At 40.8% G+C, this 17,987-nt stretch overlaps 1 protein-coding gene across 1 annotated transcript in view; it reads right to left on the reverse strand.

Annotated features, from left to right (window-relative positions):
• Nucleotides 1-17,987, reverse strand: part of ROR2 (receptor tyrosine kinase-like orphan receptor 2) — a 51,567-nt gene that overhangs the window by 8,092 nt on the left and 25,488 nt on the right. The window contains exon 4 of the mRNA XM_010568716.1: nt 3,155-3,282. Coding sequence (XP_010567018.1) covers nt 3,155-3,282 — 128 coding nt within the window. The remainder of the gene's footprint in view (nt 1-3,154; nt 3,283-17,987) is intronic.

Here is a 17,987-nt window from a genome sequence, read left to right on the forward strand (position 1 = left end):
TGAGCAAACTGTTGGTGCTTGACTAATTTTAACTTGAAAGGATACGGAGCAAAGGCAAGACACACCTGCCAGGATGCTGACATGAATTTCCAAAGTGCCAAATTAGGTAAAATCTGAACGAGGATCACCTAGCTTCTCCCTTCTGTAGACATTTTGATCAATAAACAAGACAAGTGTTTTTCAAGTCTTGACAGGCAAAATGAAGTGTGCCATTGGTATTTGGGGAGATATTGCTATTAATAGACATGAGAAGCCTAACAGGCAGCAGTTTTGGGAAAAATGAATGTAATCAATCTCAGCATACTGATCACATTAAGATGAATGTCATAATGAATTAGGAGCTTAATCCTCCCCTTCAGCTCTCAGCATCTACACACTAACATTTATCTGCAAGTTTTCTTACACATTGCAAAAAAAAGACAAATGTGCATGTTCATCATGTACTGGGGATGAATCAAGCTTTAAATGTAGGAACATTCATTCCCACACTGGAAAGCGTCATTTGTGAGTGAGGCTTACTAGACTGCACATTCCACTAATGCACACTGTAAAAAGGAAATGAGCAATTCCAAATCATTCAGCAGTCTATTTACAACCTACAGATCAATTCTTTGCCTCTTGTCCAGCTCCCTACTTTCAACCATATACTTCCTGCTGCCACCTGCTATCAGGGAGTCTCCTGCCTCTTCCTAAACGCCACACGTGCAGCAAGCAGCCCCAGCTCCAGCCCTTTGTACTGTTTACACCTTTGCTTATTTTAATACAAGAATATTAACACAATAATATAACCATTTATCAGTCATATAGGGAACACTGCATGCAAGCATGGTATCAGACCTCAAACAACAGCTGTGACGTGCTTGTCCTGAAGACTAACAGGGAAAAAATAAACTTGGATGAATGAAACAGTCACTGTTGGGTATTTGAAACACCACACTAATTTCTGTGAAGGCATTACAGAATTTAGATCAGCATGAGCAAAGTGTGCACAATTCACAACCATGTCTTTATTTTGATGGGAGATGCAAAAGCCAGCAGGACTGTGTGGTGGCATCTAAGGGGTTTTTAAGTTATTAAACTGATATTAAACAGCACAGCAAAGACATTGCTAGCCACACATATCCACAGGTCAGGGGTCAGGTCCATGCACTCTTTATTGCTGGTCCTCCAGTCTTTCAAGTCATGTGTCAAGTTTTTCTCCAGAAACGTCCTTCTTTTTTTAATAGAAGGCTGCAACTCTCACCTAACCACATGGCCAGGACCGAACAGCACCAGGGGTCATAGAGACAAAGGGAATGTATTTCACACATCAGCACAGCAGGGAAATGAAAATCTGGAATGAAAATTCCTCACAGAAGTTGCCTGTAACCCTGTTAAATGTTATTGGCGTCGGGCAGTAGGTGTCACCATTTCCCACGCACAGACTCCCCTGAACGTCCTACAGCTCTTAAGCACAAAGACCTTCCACCAAAAACTGTGCTTAGGAAGTATGGGCAAAAGTATAAGCAAAATCTCAGCAGCAGTTATATAGCAGATTTTTTTTAATCTAACAAGTTACCGCAATTTCAAAAATACCCCATCATTCGGACAGAGAACACCCAGTCTTGCAATACTTGTTTCACATACAAGAAAACTCTTAAGAACCAAGTATGCTGTGAAGTCCTCAGGGTTATTTTGCATAAGACATTTGGTATGTCTTTCAGATGTATATACTTAGAAGATTATTAATGGATTATCATTACCACCTGGCTAGGCATGGGGCAGCTCTACATGGTCGTTCACAGAGTTTTCCTAAAAAAGAATGATTCCATCAGAAATTCTCCTCCACTCCAGGATAGAGAGTCCCAGCCTCCGAAATCTAACCAATAATCAGTGATGTTAGGCATCCAGCAGCCAGGTCGTGAATGTCCATGTTGTATATTCCAGAAACAAGTATAACTTGATCAAGAAACATTTTCTGGAAGATATCACAGTTTTTTGGTTGTTTATTTATTTTTAGAAGGACATTATAGACCTAATCCACGGAGTTACAGATGTAATTATTTCAGATAGCTGAACATTTCCATGTTGCTGAAAAACATCCAAATAGGATAGAGATTATGTTGTAGAAAAAAATGGTATCATTAGTCTGTATTAATTAATGACATAATGGTAAAAGAGGCTGGAATTACAACAGAGCACAGGAGAAAGGAGGGAAGGGAATGAGTTGTTACTGCACAGGGAAAGGTCAACACCTGGATTTTGCCGGTCCCAGAATCTGATTGCTATTTCAAGAACAGAAAAAAAACCTGACCTGGATTTCTGGCTTGACAATGAGTCTTTAATGTAATATCTTTAGGGAGACAGAGGGGACAGGTGAAGTGAAACTCTTTTTGGCAACTAGTTATCTTAAAATTGCAGATCAAATTAGTTAGCCATATCTGGCCAGATGCAAATGAGCTCCTGCTGGAATGAGTTAACTGGCCATATATTACAATAAACAGTTTGCTTTATTTCATGGATTCATTCACTTGCTCTGCTTGTGTATATCAGAGTCACAGTTGCTAATGTCAGCTAAAACTGAGGTCCAGTGAAGAAAACCCATGTTGATGTACAGCCCATTAAAACTCATTAAGGTTTTGGATGCATGTTTGTGACTCTGTACCAAAATGATGATCAGAGAAACAATCAGCAGGGGCAGAGCACAGGAAGGTCAACTCTTGTTTTATATAAATAAATGTGAAATCCAGACTCTGCCAAGATTATGCAATAGGGAAGGAAACCCAAGAGAAAAGCCACCATACACTTTTCAAGAAAGTAAAAATCAGTAATTTTTTTGTTACTTCACAAAATTATTTTTAAAAAAAAATCTTCTTTTTGCATCCATCATGCAAAAAGTTCCAGTATAAACTCCAAGTTGTTATAAAGTTAATGCTCTGACATTTTACTCAAGGACATGGAAGAAGCTTCTACACATTACAGCAGATATTTATCTTCCTTGCTCCCAATTTTGTTAACAGCACAAATGGGAAACTGGCTCACCTCCTCTAAACCTTAATTAAGGATGTCTTAGTCATTGACCAATAAAACTAAAAAGGGTGATAGCACTATTTATATTTTAATTGGATACTTTCATGGATGTTTTTTGCCCTGCTACAGAGATATATAAGCTTACCAGTAATTCGGTTTTCAATTTCCCCTTGCATCTGGAGGGAGTCCACATAAATGGTCCTGTTTCCAATGATTCGTGCACACGCAATTCCCCTGTAGGGCTGACAGAACCCATCTTCATGGTAATCTTCTCTGCAAAAGACAGGTTAGGATTTTATAAGCAGATGTCTAGCTGTCCCTGATGAATTTTTACAAAATTAATTCTTAGAAAAGCAGAAAACCCCAAAAGACTGTAAATCTGAAATTGTTCCATTCCCCAGGTGCAGCTTTCTCCTCCAATTCTCTCTACACTACCTTAGAAGTATTAACAAGGCACCCTGTAAATAGCTCATTAGAGAAAGAAGTAAACCAAATCCCAAGATTAATTTAAAAATCATATGCTAATGGTAATGGGATTTGACAGATGAATCTATTAAAACGCCTTTCGACTGAGACAGAAACATAGATCTTGTAACATGTCCCCATGCATTTTTGGCATCTAGCTGCACCCAGTACAATTAGGCACACAGTAGGTTCTCTTCTCCCACGTCTCTCTCCCTTTCTTCATTTCCTGTAGTGAACAGCAGAAGAGATCTTGCCAAGCTTTAATTAAAACAGAATAATTTTGAACTCTGAATTAGGTAAACAGAATAAAAAGTAATCAAGGTTTTAACCTCTTTTCCTCTTCTCTTTACTCAGAGTCAATGCCAAATTCCTCTTCCAACATACATTTTAATACATTTGTCAGCACAATGAGGCTTTGGGCCAAATTTTACTCCCTTACTTCAACATAAATACTTTGGCGTAAAAGCACTGGCCTAAAGGCTCAGTGGTTCAATGCATCATTCCCAAAGCCCCAGTAAATAACACAGAGCTGATCTGTAGATCGTAACTGTCTGAGCACTGAAAAGGGTCTTCAGAATGAAAGCGTCCTCAGAGTCAATATCCAGGACGCCATGTGTTTCCTCTGGCACGGCACAGCCTCTGTGCTAGAATTCACTAGCCTGATGGATTCACATCATGTCATTCACTGCATGATGGGCCATAAGAGGCGTAAAACATAATGTAGAAAACCATGACTCTGGAGAAATCCTAAGACACCCAAAACCTTAATCACCTTTTGTAACTAAACAGTCAGTTCAAAAGCCTGAGGTACCTCTCCAATACCAGTGATTTTTCAAGTATTAATTCAATAATCTTCTGCACTTTGTACTTTATTATCTCTGGATATCAATTCCTGTTTTGGTCACCCATGGTTCCACTTCCCTTACAAGTACCTTCACCCTTCCTTGGAGTGCCACAGGAGCAGGACAAAACTGTCAGTGATTACATGTAAAACCACATAACTTCAGCTGGGCCTAATCAGCGCAAAAACCTGCTGCCTGATAACAACTATCCATGATGAGCACATCACTCTACGCAGTGGCGATGGCAGCCTGTTATTTCTGATGTCTTATTCTATCTTAGGAACCTCTTTTCACTTTTACTCTGCTGTGTCTCCCTGATAAAGCTCATCTCTTCAGGGAAATGTTACCACTATTTCTTAAAGTATAAACTCTTTGGCAGCAAAAGGTTGGGCAGGACTGTCCATGCAGTGTAGCCAAAAGCTGGAACCATCGATCATCACTTGAGCAGCATCTCGCCCCTTCCTCCCAGGAAGACAATGACGTAACAGGACCTGATCCATCACACAGCTGCTAGATAAACCATGCTGATATGAAGTGTCTCATGCAGTTGTTGTCCAGATCTGGCTTTTATTTCCTATCACAGTATGATTGTTAAATATTCATAAAGCAACATTCTGTCTACAAACTCTGAAAAAAGTTCTGCTTCCACAAAGATATGTAAGTTTTTGATTATGGTGGATGAAGTAAAGGAGGAGTCTTTCAGGATCAATTAATTCCTGCAGTGAAATTCTTTCATAACAAACCCTCTAATTTTGCAACAATTCCATCATGCCTGAAGGGACAAAAATATCAAAGGATTTTGTCTGTGCCTGTTTCATGATCCTTGACCACCTCAGTAGGAAGTCAGCAATTCCCATAAGGAGCTGAATGAACATGAAACCTCTGTTTGACCTCTTTCTCAAGAGTAAATTCATACTCCTATCCTGCAGAACAAAGCCTGCAATATATCTAACTGAAACTGTACCTCACACTTCAACTCTCAGTGCAGGGCTCTCTTGCCAGCACCAAACCCCCCCCCCAAAAAAACCAAACCAACCCTATAAAAAATAGCACTCCAAACAGCATGGGTTTGGTGACAAAAGCAGTGTGATCTCTTACTTAGCTCAGTTTATTTATTTCTGACAAGAACTTCTAAATACAGCTTAGATACTATATATACACACATATGCTCCCCTCTCCTACGTTATAGCCAACTGCTGATTAAACTAAACTGGATATGACCATTACCATGGATGCAAGCAAAAGTAAACAGTAACCTGATGTCAGAGACTCTGACAGAAGCTGGGCTGTTATTCTACATACATCTTTCTCAGGTCAGGAAACTCAGTGAATACAGTTTCAATAGTACTAGTGATCAAGGGGACAAAATTACATTAGTCTTCTTAGGAAAACAGTTGATTTCAACAAAGCTGCAGAAGTGGCAGCAATAAATTAGTCTTTGCCTCGGCTACATGTACACTCAGCACATGGCAAAACATCCGCAACAAGCAACCTGGGGGGAATCTGATAAAATAGTGCAGAAGCGGCATCATGCTCAGTTCAAACAGGAGTCTTTGGAACCATGTGCAGCTTTGATTCATGCTCCAAACCATATGCCAGCAATTCAGTTGCTGATCAGAGCAAGAGTTAAAAGCTGCTGAAAATAGGCAGAAATACTGACTCTTCAATTTCCTGCTGCTTGAGCTGTAAAGTCTGCTCTGATCAAGAACCCTGGTAAAAGCAGAAATCTGACTCCACAAGAGGAATCCAGAAGAGTTCAATTTGTTCCACTTGCAGAGATCTTACAAGCTAACCGCTGTAGGTACTTTTTTACCTTTGTTCCTTATTGTTTCTTTCTGAATATTTCAAGATGGCATTACCTTTTCTCTCTAGGGATTTTCTTCCATTTTTATATAACTATTTTTTTTTTTACAAAACAGAGTCAGGAACATCCTAAGTGTTGACCTTCTTTTTTCACCCTTGCTGGAGGGCAGTCTCAAAGACAGTGCACCTGGAACATGAATTTTCTCAGCACTCAATCAGAGTGGAGGTAAGGTATATTATCCTACTGAGAGTACTCTCCTCTGAGCTACTTGTCAGATGTTTGACCAGAGTCTGGAATCAGAAACAAAATCACAAAGAATCTGACTAAACAGACCCTCTATTCCTAAACCCCCAACTTCCATTTGTTAGGATGAATGCCATTAGTTTTCTAGGCCCATAAGGTGATCTGCCTCAACAATAAAGTTAAGAACTAGCCTTTCTAATATAAAGCTAAAGCAGGAGAATCTTTTATTTTGGGCACATACAAATAAAACCAAAACACCAATACTACTTTTATGTACAACCTGGGGTGTCTCTAAGATTGACCAGGCTTACCACATCTGGACACATCTTAAAGAACCAAGCACTGATAAGATATTTACAAGTTACTTGTCACACATGCACTGCACCACCTGATTAAACACAGTCTGCCTTCAGGTTTGTGGGCAGAAGAATTCTGTATGAAATGGAGAATTAACGAAACAAACAATGTAGAAGAAAGATGCAGTCTCAGTGGTACGGTGCCAGTTCAATCTTCTCCCACTGACAGCAATCATAACTTCCAGGGACATCTGGGTCTATAAAGGAAGCACTGGAAGAACAAGGCCCCACCCAATAGGAATAAAACCCAGCATGCATGAATAGGAATCTCTCTAGATGGAGGTCATGCAAGACTTTCATAAGGTAGATATCTGCTCTAGAAGTATATGGAGAGATTTCTTGGCATGCTGCATGTGCTGCAAAAACATACTGAACATCACCACCCCCATCCTCACACTAAGCATTACTTTAATTTCACATGTGACACAGAAAGGACACTGAAAAAAGGCTACAACAGAAAATACTTAGGAAACAAAGACGCTTTTCTTAACAGAAGATCTGAAATGCTGAAAGCATACATCTGGGCACAATACACTATGTGGTATCTGTGTAACACAATCTACTGTATGCAATGATCACAGCTGAACAGTCCAGAGGGCACATGAAACAAAAAGTCCCAGTAAATAAAAGGCAACCATGGAAACTGTTCAATCCTAAAATCACCTTGTGACGCACATAAGTCTGATCAGAACTTCCAGCATGTATTTGGTGTCCCTGAAAACACAGTGAGAGCAGACCTAATGGTTTTGCTGAAAAATAGAGAAAACACATGAAGGCATAATAATCTTTAGCAAGGGTTCACAAGGGAATTCTGAAAGCAAAGTTGAGAGGTACTAGAAATTTATTTGCTATTAAGATACCTTTTTTCTGACTGCATCCCACAAACTTAACTTACAAAGACAACAGAAACTTGTAAGTTAAATCTATTTTCCTGAAAATAGAAGAGACACAACACTGTGCATCAGCCATAAAAAGAAGCTCGGAAATCCCCCAGAAAACTCAAAAAGAAAACCTCTTTTGATTGAATACATTAAAAATCCCAACAAATTTAAAAGTACCCTACCAACCTACCCTTGTAATAAAATGAACAGAAATGTTATTTAAAATTAGAATTTGAGAATAATTTATTTTAATATATTCAAATAATAAATTTAGAAGTTATTTGGAGAGATATATCCTCAGCTTACACCTTACCAAAGTAAATGATACTAAGCCAATTCATAGAATATAACAGGATATTCCAGACATTAATTTTTAAAAACATAGTAGAAACTTTGTTACAGCAGTTTCCCACAAGCAAACTAAGTGCAGTTAAAATTTCCTATGAATTTTTCCACAACAAATAAGAAACATGAAGTTTTGACCCCCCTTCATATTGTCCAGGAATTAAACAGCTTTTAATTAAAAACAGTTTAATGCTCAGAGAGGATATTAGAACTCCTCCTCATATTCCATTACAAGGGGAGTGGCAAAGCAAGGACAAATGCACAGAAAACCACAGTTAAGACAGTGACAGATGAAGGAAAGGACAAATGATTTGTGTCTTCCTATTTGCTATGGGTGGAGAAATACAACATTTGGTGTACAGTCACTGGGCTTGTGGGAAAGTCTCAGAATTTTTGGTAGCTATGGCTTGAAAACTGATGGCAGAAGCTGTGTAAAGAGAATGATTGTGATGGACAGTAAAATCAGACAGAAAAGGACAGGCAGCATATTTCAGATTATGAGTTAATTTAGCCTGGTGTGTGGCTACTTCATAAACATAAAGCACACAAGTTAAATGACCTGCAATACAAAGAATTAAAGGAATAAAGGGTTTATGTTTAATCAAAGAGACAAATCACTCTGACTTGTAGGAAGGGCATTATAAAGGGCAGCAGTAAAAAATCAGGAATTTCTGTTTTCAATATACATATGTATTCATGGTTTGTTTATACTGCATCTCAAAGTCAGGACCTCTTATAATCCCGCACTACAGCCCTTGTAATTTGTTACTTTTACTCTTGACAAGTACCATGTCATAGTGCTGGGGAGTGAACTCGACTCACAAGGGAATCACTTTTTGATGGCTAAAATGAGTTCACATCTCCAAATATTCACTCCCTCCCACTGAAAGAGGTCACAGAGAAGATCTGAGAGAAGAGAAACATACTACCCTTGTCATATGTTGTATCACATGTATAAAATTTGCCTCCTGTCAAAACCATAGTGAATTTATATTCATGTTACTATAGAAAAATACTTGGTATTTTCCAGTCAGGTTTGCATATTTACCTTTCAGGGAAAATATAAAATAAAACACTCAATTTCTTGTTTCACCATGAATTAAAATCCGTCAAGAGTGTTGCCTTTTAAAATAATAGTTACAATAAGCTGTAAAATTGCTCCATCTCATAGGTCTCCTGTTGTGCACAGGAAATCAATGGAAGTTTTAGTACTGACATTCAAGGCAACAGAAGTATAAATATTTGATGGAGGAAAACAACGGGATTTTTCAAAACCAGTATTGACTGAACTATTACTACTCATCCATTGAGAACGGCTGAGCTAATGCCAGGTGCTCCTGACATCGCCCATAACTTCTGCACATACAGGGCAGAAATTCAGTAACATGCATAAATGGATTGGAGGTTTTACCAAAGTTTGAAAAACCCAGGTGTACAGGAAAACCTCAACAAATCATAAAAGATCAAAACCCCACACCTGCACATCTGTGTCCTGCCTGCTGAAACCAAGAAGTCAAAGATGGCAGGGATAACTTCACTGTTGCATCAGGCCCCTGCTTGGATGGAGGTACCCTGTGCCCATGTCACAGGAGAAGGGTGCAGGCTTCCTGCCCTACCTGTATCTGTGCTCTGAACAAACAGTTTCATTCTCTGACCAAAGGTTTATCTGCAAATAACCCACCTTTCCGGCACATAAAATCATTTGTTTGCACATCTTCACCTGCGTCTAAAGATCAGTGCTCCTGGGATATCAGAAAATACCCATCAAAGTAGTTAACACCTCAAAGAGAGACTTCACAAAAATACAAGAGGGATGTAAAAACTTTTCCCATACACTAAAAGAATGTAATAAATAGTATCAGAAAAGAAGGGGACTCTAGTGTTAAAAAGTGAAAAACTAACAGGCAGGGGAATTTGTATAAATAGTCATAGCTCAGTTGCAGTCAATGGACCTATGACAATTTACACTCAGCAGAGATATGGCCCGTGAATTTTGCTACCAGATGCTCATTGAGCAAATGATTCCCTTACGTCTAGCATATAACTTAGATAAATACTAACAAATAGCATTTATTTTTGTGCTTTTTATCTGAAAAGTAGTACATAAGAGAATCCCTAAAAAAATGTGCGTGAAGTCACATTTACTGAACAGAGCAATCATGCTGCATTTGATTTGAATATTTATCTAGTGCCTAGAAAAGTACATTGTGAACTGAAAGTCCAGATTCAATGTCTAAGATCAGTAAAAAGTAACAGTTGATCTTTATTCTACTGATTCTACTAAATGATGAATTTGTTAATGTTAATCATAAGATTTGAGACACCATTTTAAGCCAGGTAATAGATTAAGCAGTTCATTGAAATGTCATTAGTAAAAAGACAGCTGCAAATGGACTTAGTGTTTGTGACAAACTAGAGAAAAGTTGTTTGTCAAATAGCGACTTCTAGACAACCTTATTTTTAGCCTATTGCAATTATTTCCACAATCAGTATTTTTAAACACAAAACTTGGGCTCCAAAGTCTGTCTCTAATACATAGTCCAAATAATGTTTTAAACATATATTCCGATGTTACCATGAAAGGAGAATGTTTTTAATGCAAGGTATTAAAAAATCACTGAAGCACAAGAAAGGGGGAGGACTTCAATAAGTTTTAAGCATATGCCTTCAATGAATCACAAACCAAATTATTCTCTTCACTAGGCATTGCCTTAAGTGGGTGTCAGCACTCCTAGCTGAGCTGTGTCCTTGCTAAAAGATCAATTATTTAAGTGGATAAAATCAACGGAAAATGGTGTTGCCTTCCTTTCTTCCACAGAATCATGTTCCATCACTCTTATAACAAGAAAAACACACAGACCTCACTAGCAAAGATACAGGAAAGAACCGAACATATAAAACTGTGGCAGGATGCTCATTAGATAATAACTACAAGCTGCTGTGGTTTGATGGCATCATAGGCATTCACATATTTATTATTGCTCTACATATTTAGAAAAGGTTTCAGTGTACCAAAACCTGTTGCTGTTCCCAAGTACAGTAATCACATACGGAAATATAGACGTGGGTGGTAGGATGGCACTTACCACAGTAACCTGGGTAAAACAGTCAAAGAAGCAAAGCTAAAGAAGGACACCGATGTCCTGAATTTCTGCAAGGAACAGAGGATTGTCCCTGGAGGTATAACCAGCCATAATCCTCTGATTACCACATGTAACTTTAAACGGATGATCTCATATTACTTCTACCTACAAATGCTCTCTTTCAATTCACCCAAATGACATTTTTGTAAATTCTCCCTCTGCTTTCATAGGTGTCAAGCATGTTGGAATGAAATCCTGAAATCAGATGAGTCAGCTGGCAATCCAAGGAAGGCTGCAAGTCTGTTTTTTAACAGAAACGTCTCTGTTACAACCAGGGTTACTGAAGAATTGGAAAGAAAAAAACCTTCAGAAAACTAATTGCAACATACGAGAACATGGACCTAGCCATGCAGCATTCCAGCTTCTCACTCACCAAAGAAATCATTATCAGTCTCCCTCCCCAACCCCTTTTTTTAAGGCAAGTTATCCCCCTCAGTGTGTTACGACTGTCTAATAAATCGTATCCTTCCGACATCCCCAAGGAAAAAGAGCAGGGCCAATGAGCCCTCTGAAGAGCCTCTAACAAGCAGCTCCCTATTCCCCCCACCATTGCCAGAGGAGAGCAAAATTCTTCTTTGCTTTTATCCTTCCTCCTCCTGCCATGCCACCCTGAGTAAGCACACACAGGTCAGCTCCAAAAAGGTCTTGGAAGAGTCCACCAGCTGAAAATGTCATTGTAATTGCTCTGTATCCAGGCAGCAACAGAACTGGCAGCTGGCATCCCAGGCGGCCCAGAGGGGGCTTCGGCAGTGGGGCTGCCAGTGCCCTGGGGTCAGCGCAGGGGACGGAGGGCTCCACCTGGGCTGCTGTGCTACGCTGAAGGAGGGACGCAACTGAGCAGGCAGAGCTAAGGGGCCACGTCAGCTGCCCGGTGGATGGGAAAGCCGCGGAGGGGAGAAAGAAGGAGCGAAGGGCAGCTTTGATGACTGTGATGCTGCAGGAGGGAGGGAGGAAAGAAGGAAGGGATATTGGGCCTCACCAAGGGGGCTGGGCTGGGGATAGGGGTCCCTCCTCACCCCTGGGAGTGGGTGAGAGAAGGGCAGCCCACCTCCTGCCAGGCTGCTCCAACCTGGCCTGGTGTCAACCCTCACCTCACTCCATAAAAGCCACTAGGGATAAGCATGGTATAATAAATTCTTTTTCAAAAAAAAATCCTTAAAGTTTTCAGGTAGCTATGCATGCACAGGCAGATTTTATGCACAAACAGAAATTTTATGTTATCGTTCAGTTCATTAAAATCCATCGATGGAATTTTATACCTATGCTAGGATGACAGGTAGGAGGTAGAAAATCTTGAGAGGAAAAGACTGAGAAAGCATGGTCAAAAAACCAGCCAGTTACACAAATCCAAAGAGAAGGGGAAGTTACAAGAAAGACAAATGTATAATTTAAAACAAAACCCCAAATCCCATGGTAGTGCCTCAAGCCTTCCGTTTTGTTTTTTTTCTTGAATGATGGGAAATACAAGTTTGCTGCGAAGTGCTTCCTAGCTTTTTAGTAGAGGTTAAAAGGTTAAGACATTTTTGTAAAAAAAAGTGGTTAAAAACTGTTATTAATTTAAAAATGTTTCAGAATTTAAAATGTCATTTTCATTCACCATGCCATTAAAAATGTGATCACTTATGAAAGTATCTGAGAAAATGAAAAATTGAAAAGAACTGCACTGGCATAATTTTTTTCTTCTCTCTTCTTTTTTTAAAACATAACAAAGGTGGCTTTTCTATTTCAGCTAACACAGAGATTATACATCTAATAGCAGAGAGCTTTGTAAAACAGCCAGAAATTATCATAGCATCCGCTATAAATTGCTTATGTAATTATACATACATGCAAGTGTTCATCTTCAAAGTTTTTCACAGACCATTTTTATTAAAACTACAGAAACGTCAACTATTTATAACCATATAACACTGAAGTGTCAGTTTCACAGTAATTTTTCCAGTCTTAAGGAAAAATTAGCATATTCCATTCATCAGAAAACCCCAGCATCAACTAAATTACTTCTTTAAAAACATCTAAGCAACAATATTAAATACTTGTTAGCTTCTCTGTTACTTTTTATGGGCAGAATATGAGCTACTTATTCTAGGCAATGTTGCAGGAAGTTAGTTTGTGAATACTTCCCAATGTTAGAGGCTGTTTTCATAGCTGCTCCTAACTTTGTAGAACTTACTTGAGCTGAAATTTTCCACAGTCCAAAGCTTTTTTTTTTTTTTTTTTTACTTCAAAAGAAATAGTTGTTTCAAAAAATGAGGCCAGAGAATATTACCATTCTTATCTTTAGGAAAAAAAAAAATTAAAACCCAAACCTAAACCAATATCAGGAAAAGGAGCAGCCATTTGGTTGTGATGCCTTTGTATTGCCTTGCTATTGAGCAGAGACCTGAGACTTGCTGGAACATACCTTTTGCTGTTCCCATGAAACACTACCCAAATTTGTCCAACCTTTATGTCATTTCCATATCCATGTGCTCAGCCCAGCCTATGTTAGTGTAGCTGATACATTCTCCAAATATCCCGTCTACAGCAAGCTTTGCAGACATGTGTGAGAAAATAAAAACTGCTTGGCACCCTTGTCAGGGCTAGCGCCTAAGGTTAATTGAGGCAATGGTATGAGGAGTTTGCTGAGGGCCCAGGAAGACAGGGGCTATGCAAGTGGGAGGAAGAGGCAGGTCAGGATGCATAAAACGGCTACCACCAGTAGAGCACATGATCCTCCAAAATCTGGAGCAAAACTTAGTATTTTTTGTGTCCCACCATTTCTTTCCGTCAACAGATGAGTAAGTATCTGTCTCCTCTTCTGGGCTGGTCTGCACTGAAGGCAGCAGTCTATTATTAGTGCTATCCACTTGTTGGCTGGCTCCAGTGACTGAGATCTGGGTGGTATGGCTAAGGAATCCAGAACTCATGAAATAATTCTAGTATGTCATCATAATTCCACATAATAGGATTGTTGATTTTTTCCAAATTAGGAAAATTAGCTTTTTCTGCACAGGAAATTCTATGCCAGTTCCAATCAAACCCTCTGGAGTTCTCAAGAATTAAAAATAAACAGACACTCTCCCACTTCAGCCACTCAAGAGGGTAGAAATGAACAACCTTTGGCTCTGCAGCTGTCCTTTGTTGGGGCTGAGGACACAGCACCCTGAAGCACCCAAAACTGCTGGGAGGCCTGAGTATCCATCCAGCCTTCATGTAATCCCAAATGATAATTTCCCCTTATTTTTCTTTGGACTTAAAAACCACTTACTGAATGTTTATCAGGCCTTATTTCTAAAGACTCCTCTCCTTTTTTTTCCCCTATGTATAACCAATTAATGCCTGAATGTCACATTTTTTTCATTTAACTCTTTCCACAATATAACAGTGGATACTGCATTGTATCTCAGGCAAAGCAAAATAGCTCAAATTCCAAAGTCAGAGTTATAATTTATTTTCAGATGCCACACACATGATGCTATGCAAACATTATTAGCTTGATAGGCTGTGAGTAGTAATTGTACCGGCACCACAGCTCTGTAAATCAATCTAATCGGGCTTAACATTAATAAACTCTTCATGAATCAAAACACATAGAAAACTCAATTAAGAAATCAAATGCTTCTCCACGTTTAGCAGTTCAGCATTTAGTTCTTAATGCTTGAAAACTAAGATCCTGTATATACTGATATATCTCTCAGTCTAAATGACAGAGAATTTAAAAGTACAGTGATCACCCATTGCACTTTCTTGCTGGAGTGCCTGAGTCTTGGAACTATTGATTTTGTAATACATTTTTGCTTTTCTTTCTTCTCCTCAATCTAATTCTGAACTAAAAACCATGCAGCTAAACTTCATTACCCACTGAGGTTGTCTTGTCCACATTAATTATCAAACAGAGCATGGACATGGTACCTTGCGGCTACCAACAATGGGGAATATTACCACAGCAGCTCAGAGTCAAAAAGCAGCTACAGTTTTAGCTTTGTTAACACAGTGCACCCGCAAGCATGCCTTTGTTCTAAGTTTCAGATTCCTGTGTAGTTTAGCAGTTAAGAATATGTTTTTATGTAACATGTAACATTTTATGTTTGGACTCGATGATCTTAAGAGTCTTTACCTACCTAACCTATTCTATGATTTTATGTAATAAACTGTAGCCTATTACAGCAGAAAATAAAAAGACTGCACTAGTCCTGCTGAAAGCATAGAAGATTTGTTCCTGTGTGAAACAGTATTTTCTTATACTGCTTGCTGCTGTGACAGATTCTTCTTACCTTGGGGCAAAGACAGACTCTTCCTATTTTGGTGACTGAAGTAACATGCATGTATTCCTTGGGGTGGTATACGCTGTGCTGGGTGAAGAACTGGCTGGGTTCAAGGGATTGTAGTGAATGGGGCTACATCTGGCTGGTGGCCAGTCATCAGTGATGTTCCTCAGTGCTCAATTCTAGGGCCAGTTCTGTTCAGTTTTTTTATCAATGCAATGATCTAGAGGCAGGAGTTAAATGCACAGTTTTTAAGTTTGCTGATGATACCGAACTGGGAGGTGCTGCTGACTCTCTCAAGGGGCAAGAGGCCTTGCAGAGGGATGTAGATACATTGGAGCACTGGGCAATCATCAGTGGCACAAAATTTAACAAGAACAAATTACGGCTTCTGCACCTTGGATGGAGTAATGCCAGACACAAGTATAAATTGGCAGAGGAATGGCTGGAGACCAGCCCTGCAGAAAGGGATCTGGGGCTGCTGGTGGACAGCAGGCTCAATGTGGGTCAGCAGTGTGCCCTGGCAGCCAAGAGGGCAAACCGCATCCTGGGGTGCATCAAACACAGCATGACCAGCAGGTTAAAAGGGGCAATTATCCCACTGTATTCAGTGTTGGTGCGGCACCACCTCAAGTACTACGCTGTCCTGGTTTCAGCTGGGATGGAGTTAATTGTCTTCCTAGTAGCTGGTACGGTGCTATGTTTTGAGTTCAGTATGCAAAGAATGTTGATAACACTGATGTTTTCAGTTGTTACTAAGTAATGTTCAGTCTAAAGTCAAGGATTTCTCAGCTTGTCATGCCCAACCAGAGAGAAAGCTGGAGGGGCACAAGAAGTTGGCACAGGACACAGCCAGGGCAGCTGACCCAAACTGGCCAATGGTGTATTCCATACCATGGGATGTCACATCTAGTATAGGAACTGGGGGGAGTGGGGGCAGGGGAATTGCCACTTGGGGATTAATTGGCCGTTGATCGGCGGGTTGTGAGCAATTGCACTGTGCATCATTTGTATATTCCAGTCCTTTTATTATTACTGCTATCATTTTATTAGTGTTATCATTATCATTATTAGTTTCTTCTTTTCTGTTCTATTAAACCATTCTTATCTCAACCCACAAGTTTTACTTCTTTTCCCAATTTTCTGCCCCATCCCACTGCAGGGGGCGGAGGGGGAGTGAGCAGCTGCGTGGTGCTTACTTGCTGGCTGGGGTAAAACCATGACATACGTGCAGTTCTGGGGCCCACAATTAAAAAAGGATATTAAGGTACCTGAATGGATACAGAGAAGGGCAACAAAGCTGGTGAAAGGGCTGAAAGGCATGTCCTGTGAGGAGTGGCTGAGGATTGGTTGGAAATGGTTCAAAGCTGTGTCAGGGGAGGTTCAGACTAGGTATTATGAAGCGTTTCTTTACCAAGATGGTGGTCAAACACTAGAACAGACATCCTTAGAGAAGCGGTCAATGCCCCATGCCTGTCAGTGCCTTAAAAAGAGGCATTTGGACAATGCCCCTCATAGTATGCTTTAACTTCTGGTCAGTCATGGAGTGATCAGGCAGTTGGACTAGGTGATTGTTGTAGGTCCCTTCCAGCTGGAACTATCCTATCCTATCCTATCCTATCCGATCCTAAATAAATGTTTGTGAAAGCTGCTGAACCAAACGAAATGAGAAAGTCAAAAACTTCTGGAAGCTGTTGCACTTTCAGAAACCTTTGCTATATTTCCCACTGGCAATGCTTTCTCTCGGAGCACCTCAGCAAGCATCCCTTCACGGGCTTGTGACAGTTGTGCTCTGGGTTGTGGCCACTCAGGTCTTGAAGATCTCCAGGCTCAGGGATCCCACAACATGTCTGGGCAACCCATTCCAGTGCTTCAGGATCCTCACAGGGATGTTGTTTTTTCTTCCTTGTCTCCAGCCTGAACCTCTGGAGTTTCAGGAGATGCCGCTGTCTCTCAGCCTCCCACCAGGCAGTGCTGGGAAGAGCCTGCCCCCATCCCCTTGATACCTTCCCCATGAGCACCGGCGTGTGCTGCAAGGTGCCCCAATGCCTTCTCTGCTCCACGCTGAGCCAGCCCCAGCTCCACAGATGCTCCTTACCTCCCCTGAGCCCCTCTGGTTTGTCAGCCTGTCTCTGGGACTCCAAAGAGGACATCGTGCCTGGATGAGGCCTGATGGGTGCTGAGCAGAAGGGATCACCCTTGTGCCTTCTGTCTAGGACAGAAAGACAGGAGAAGACCCATCAGCGCAAGCCAAATGCTGCCTGTGATGCCTCGTGGAAGGAAGCAGAGGAGCCCAGAGGGCTGGCCAGCAATGCTGGGGTGTGGGCAAAGCCTGTGGGACTTTGTCCTGCAGCCTCCAAGGGAGGCACGATGTGTTGTTCCCAAATGAACCCTCTTGCCGTATGTGCCTGGAGACGTCTGCCCTGGACAGAGGGACCTGACGGGGCCCTGGGAAGACACGGCCGAGGCCTCCGTGACTGGTGTGGAACACCGGTGCCGAGCACAAGATGAGAGAGGAGGGGATGGAGCGGGCAGTGGTGCTGCGGTAACCCCAGACGTGTGCGCTGGGGCCGCAGCGCTGCTGGGGCGAGCGCTGTGGGCGAGGATGGCCTGTCGTGATGTCACCCAGCAATGGATTGTGACACCCCCAAG

This window comes from Haliaeetus leucocephalus, unplaced genomic scaffold, assembly GCF_000737465.1.
Source record: "Haliaeetus leucocephalus isolate CR32 unplaced genomic scaffold, Haliaeetus_leucocephalus-4.0 Scaffold251, whole genome shotgun sequence".
NCBI lineage: Eukaryota > Metazoa > Chordata > Aves > Accipitriformes > Accipitridae > Haliaeetus > Haliaeetus leucocephalus.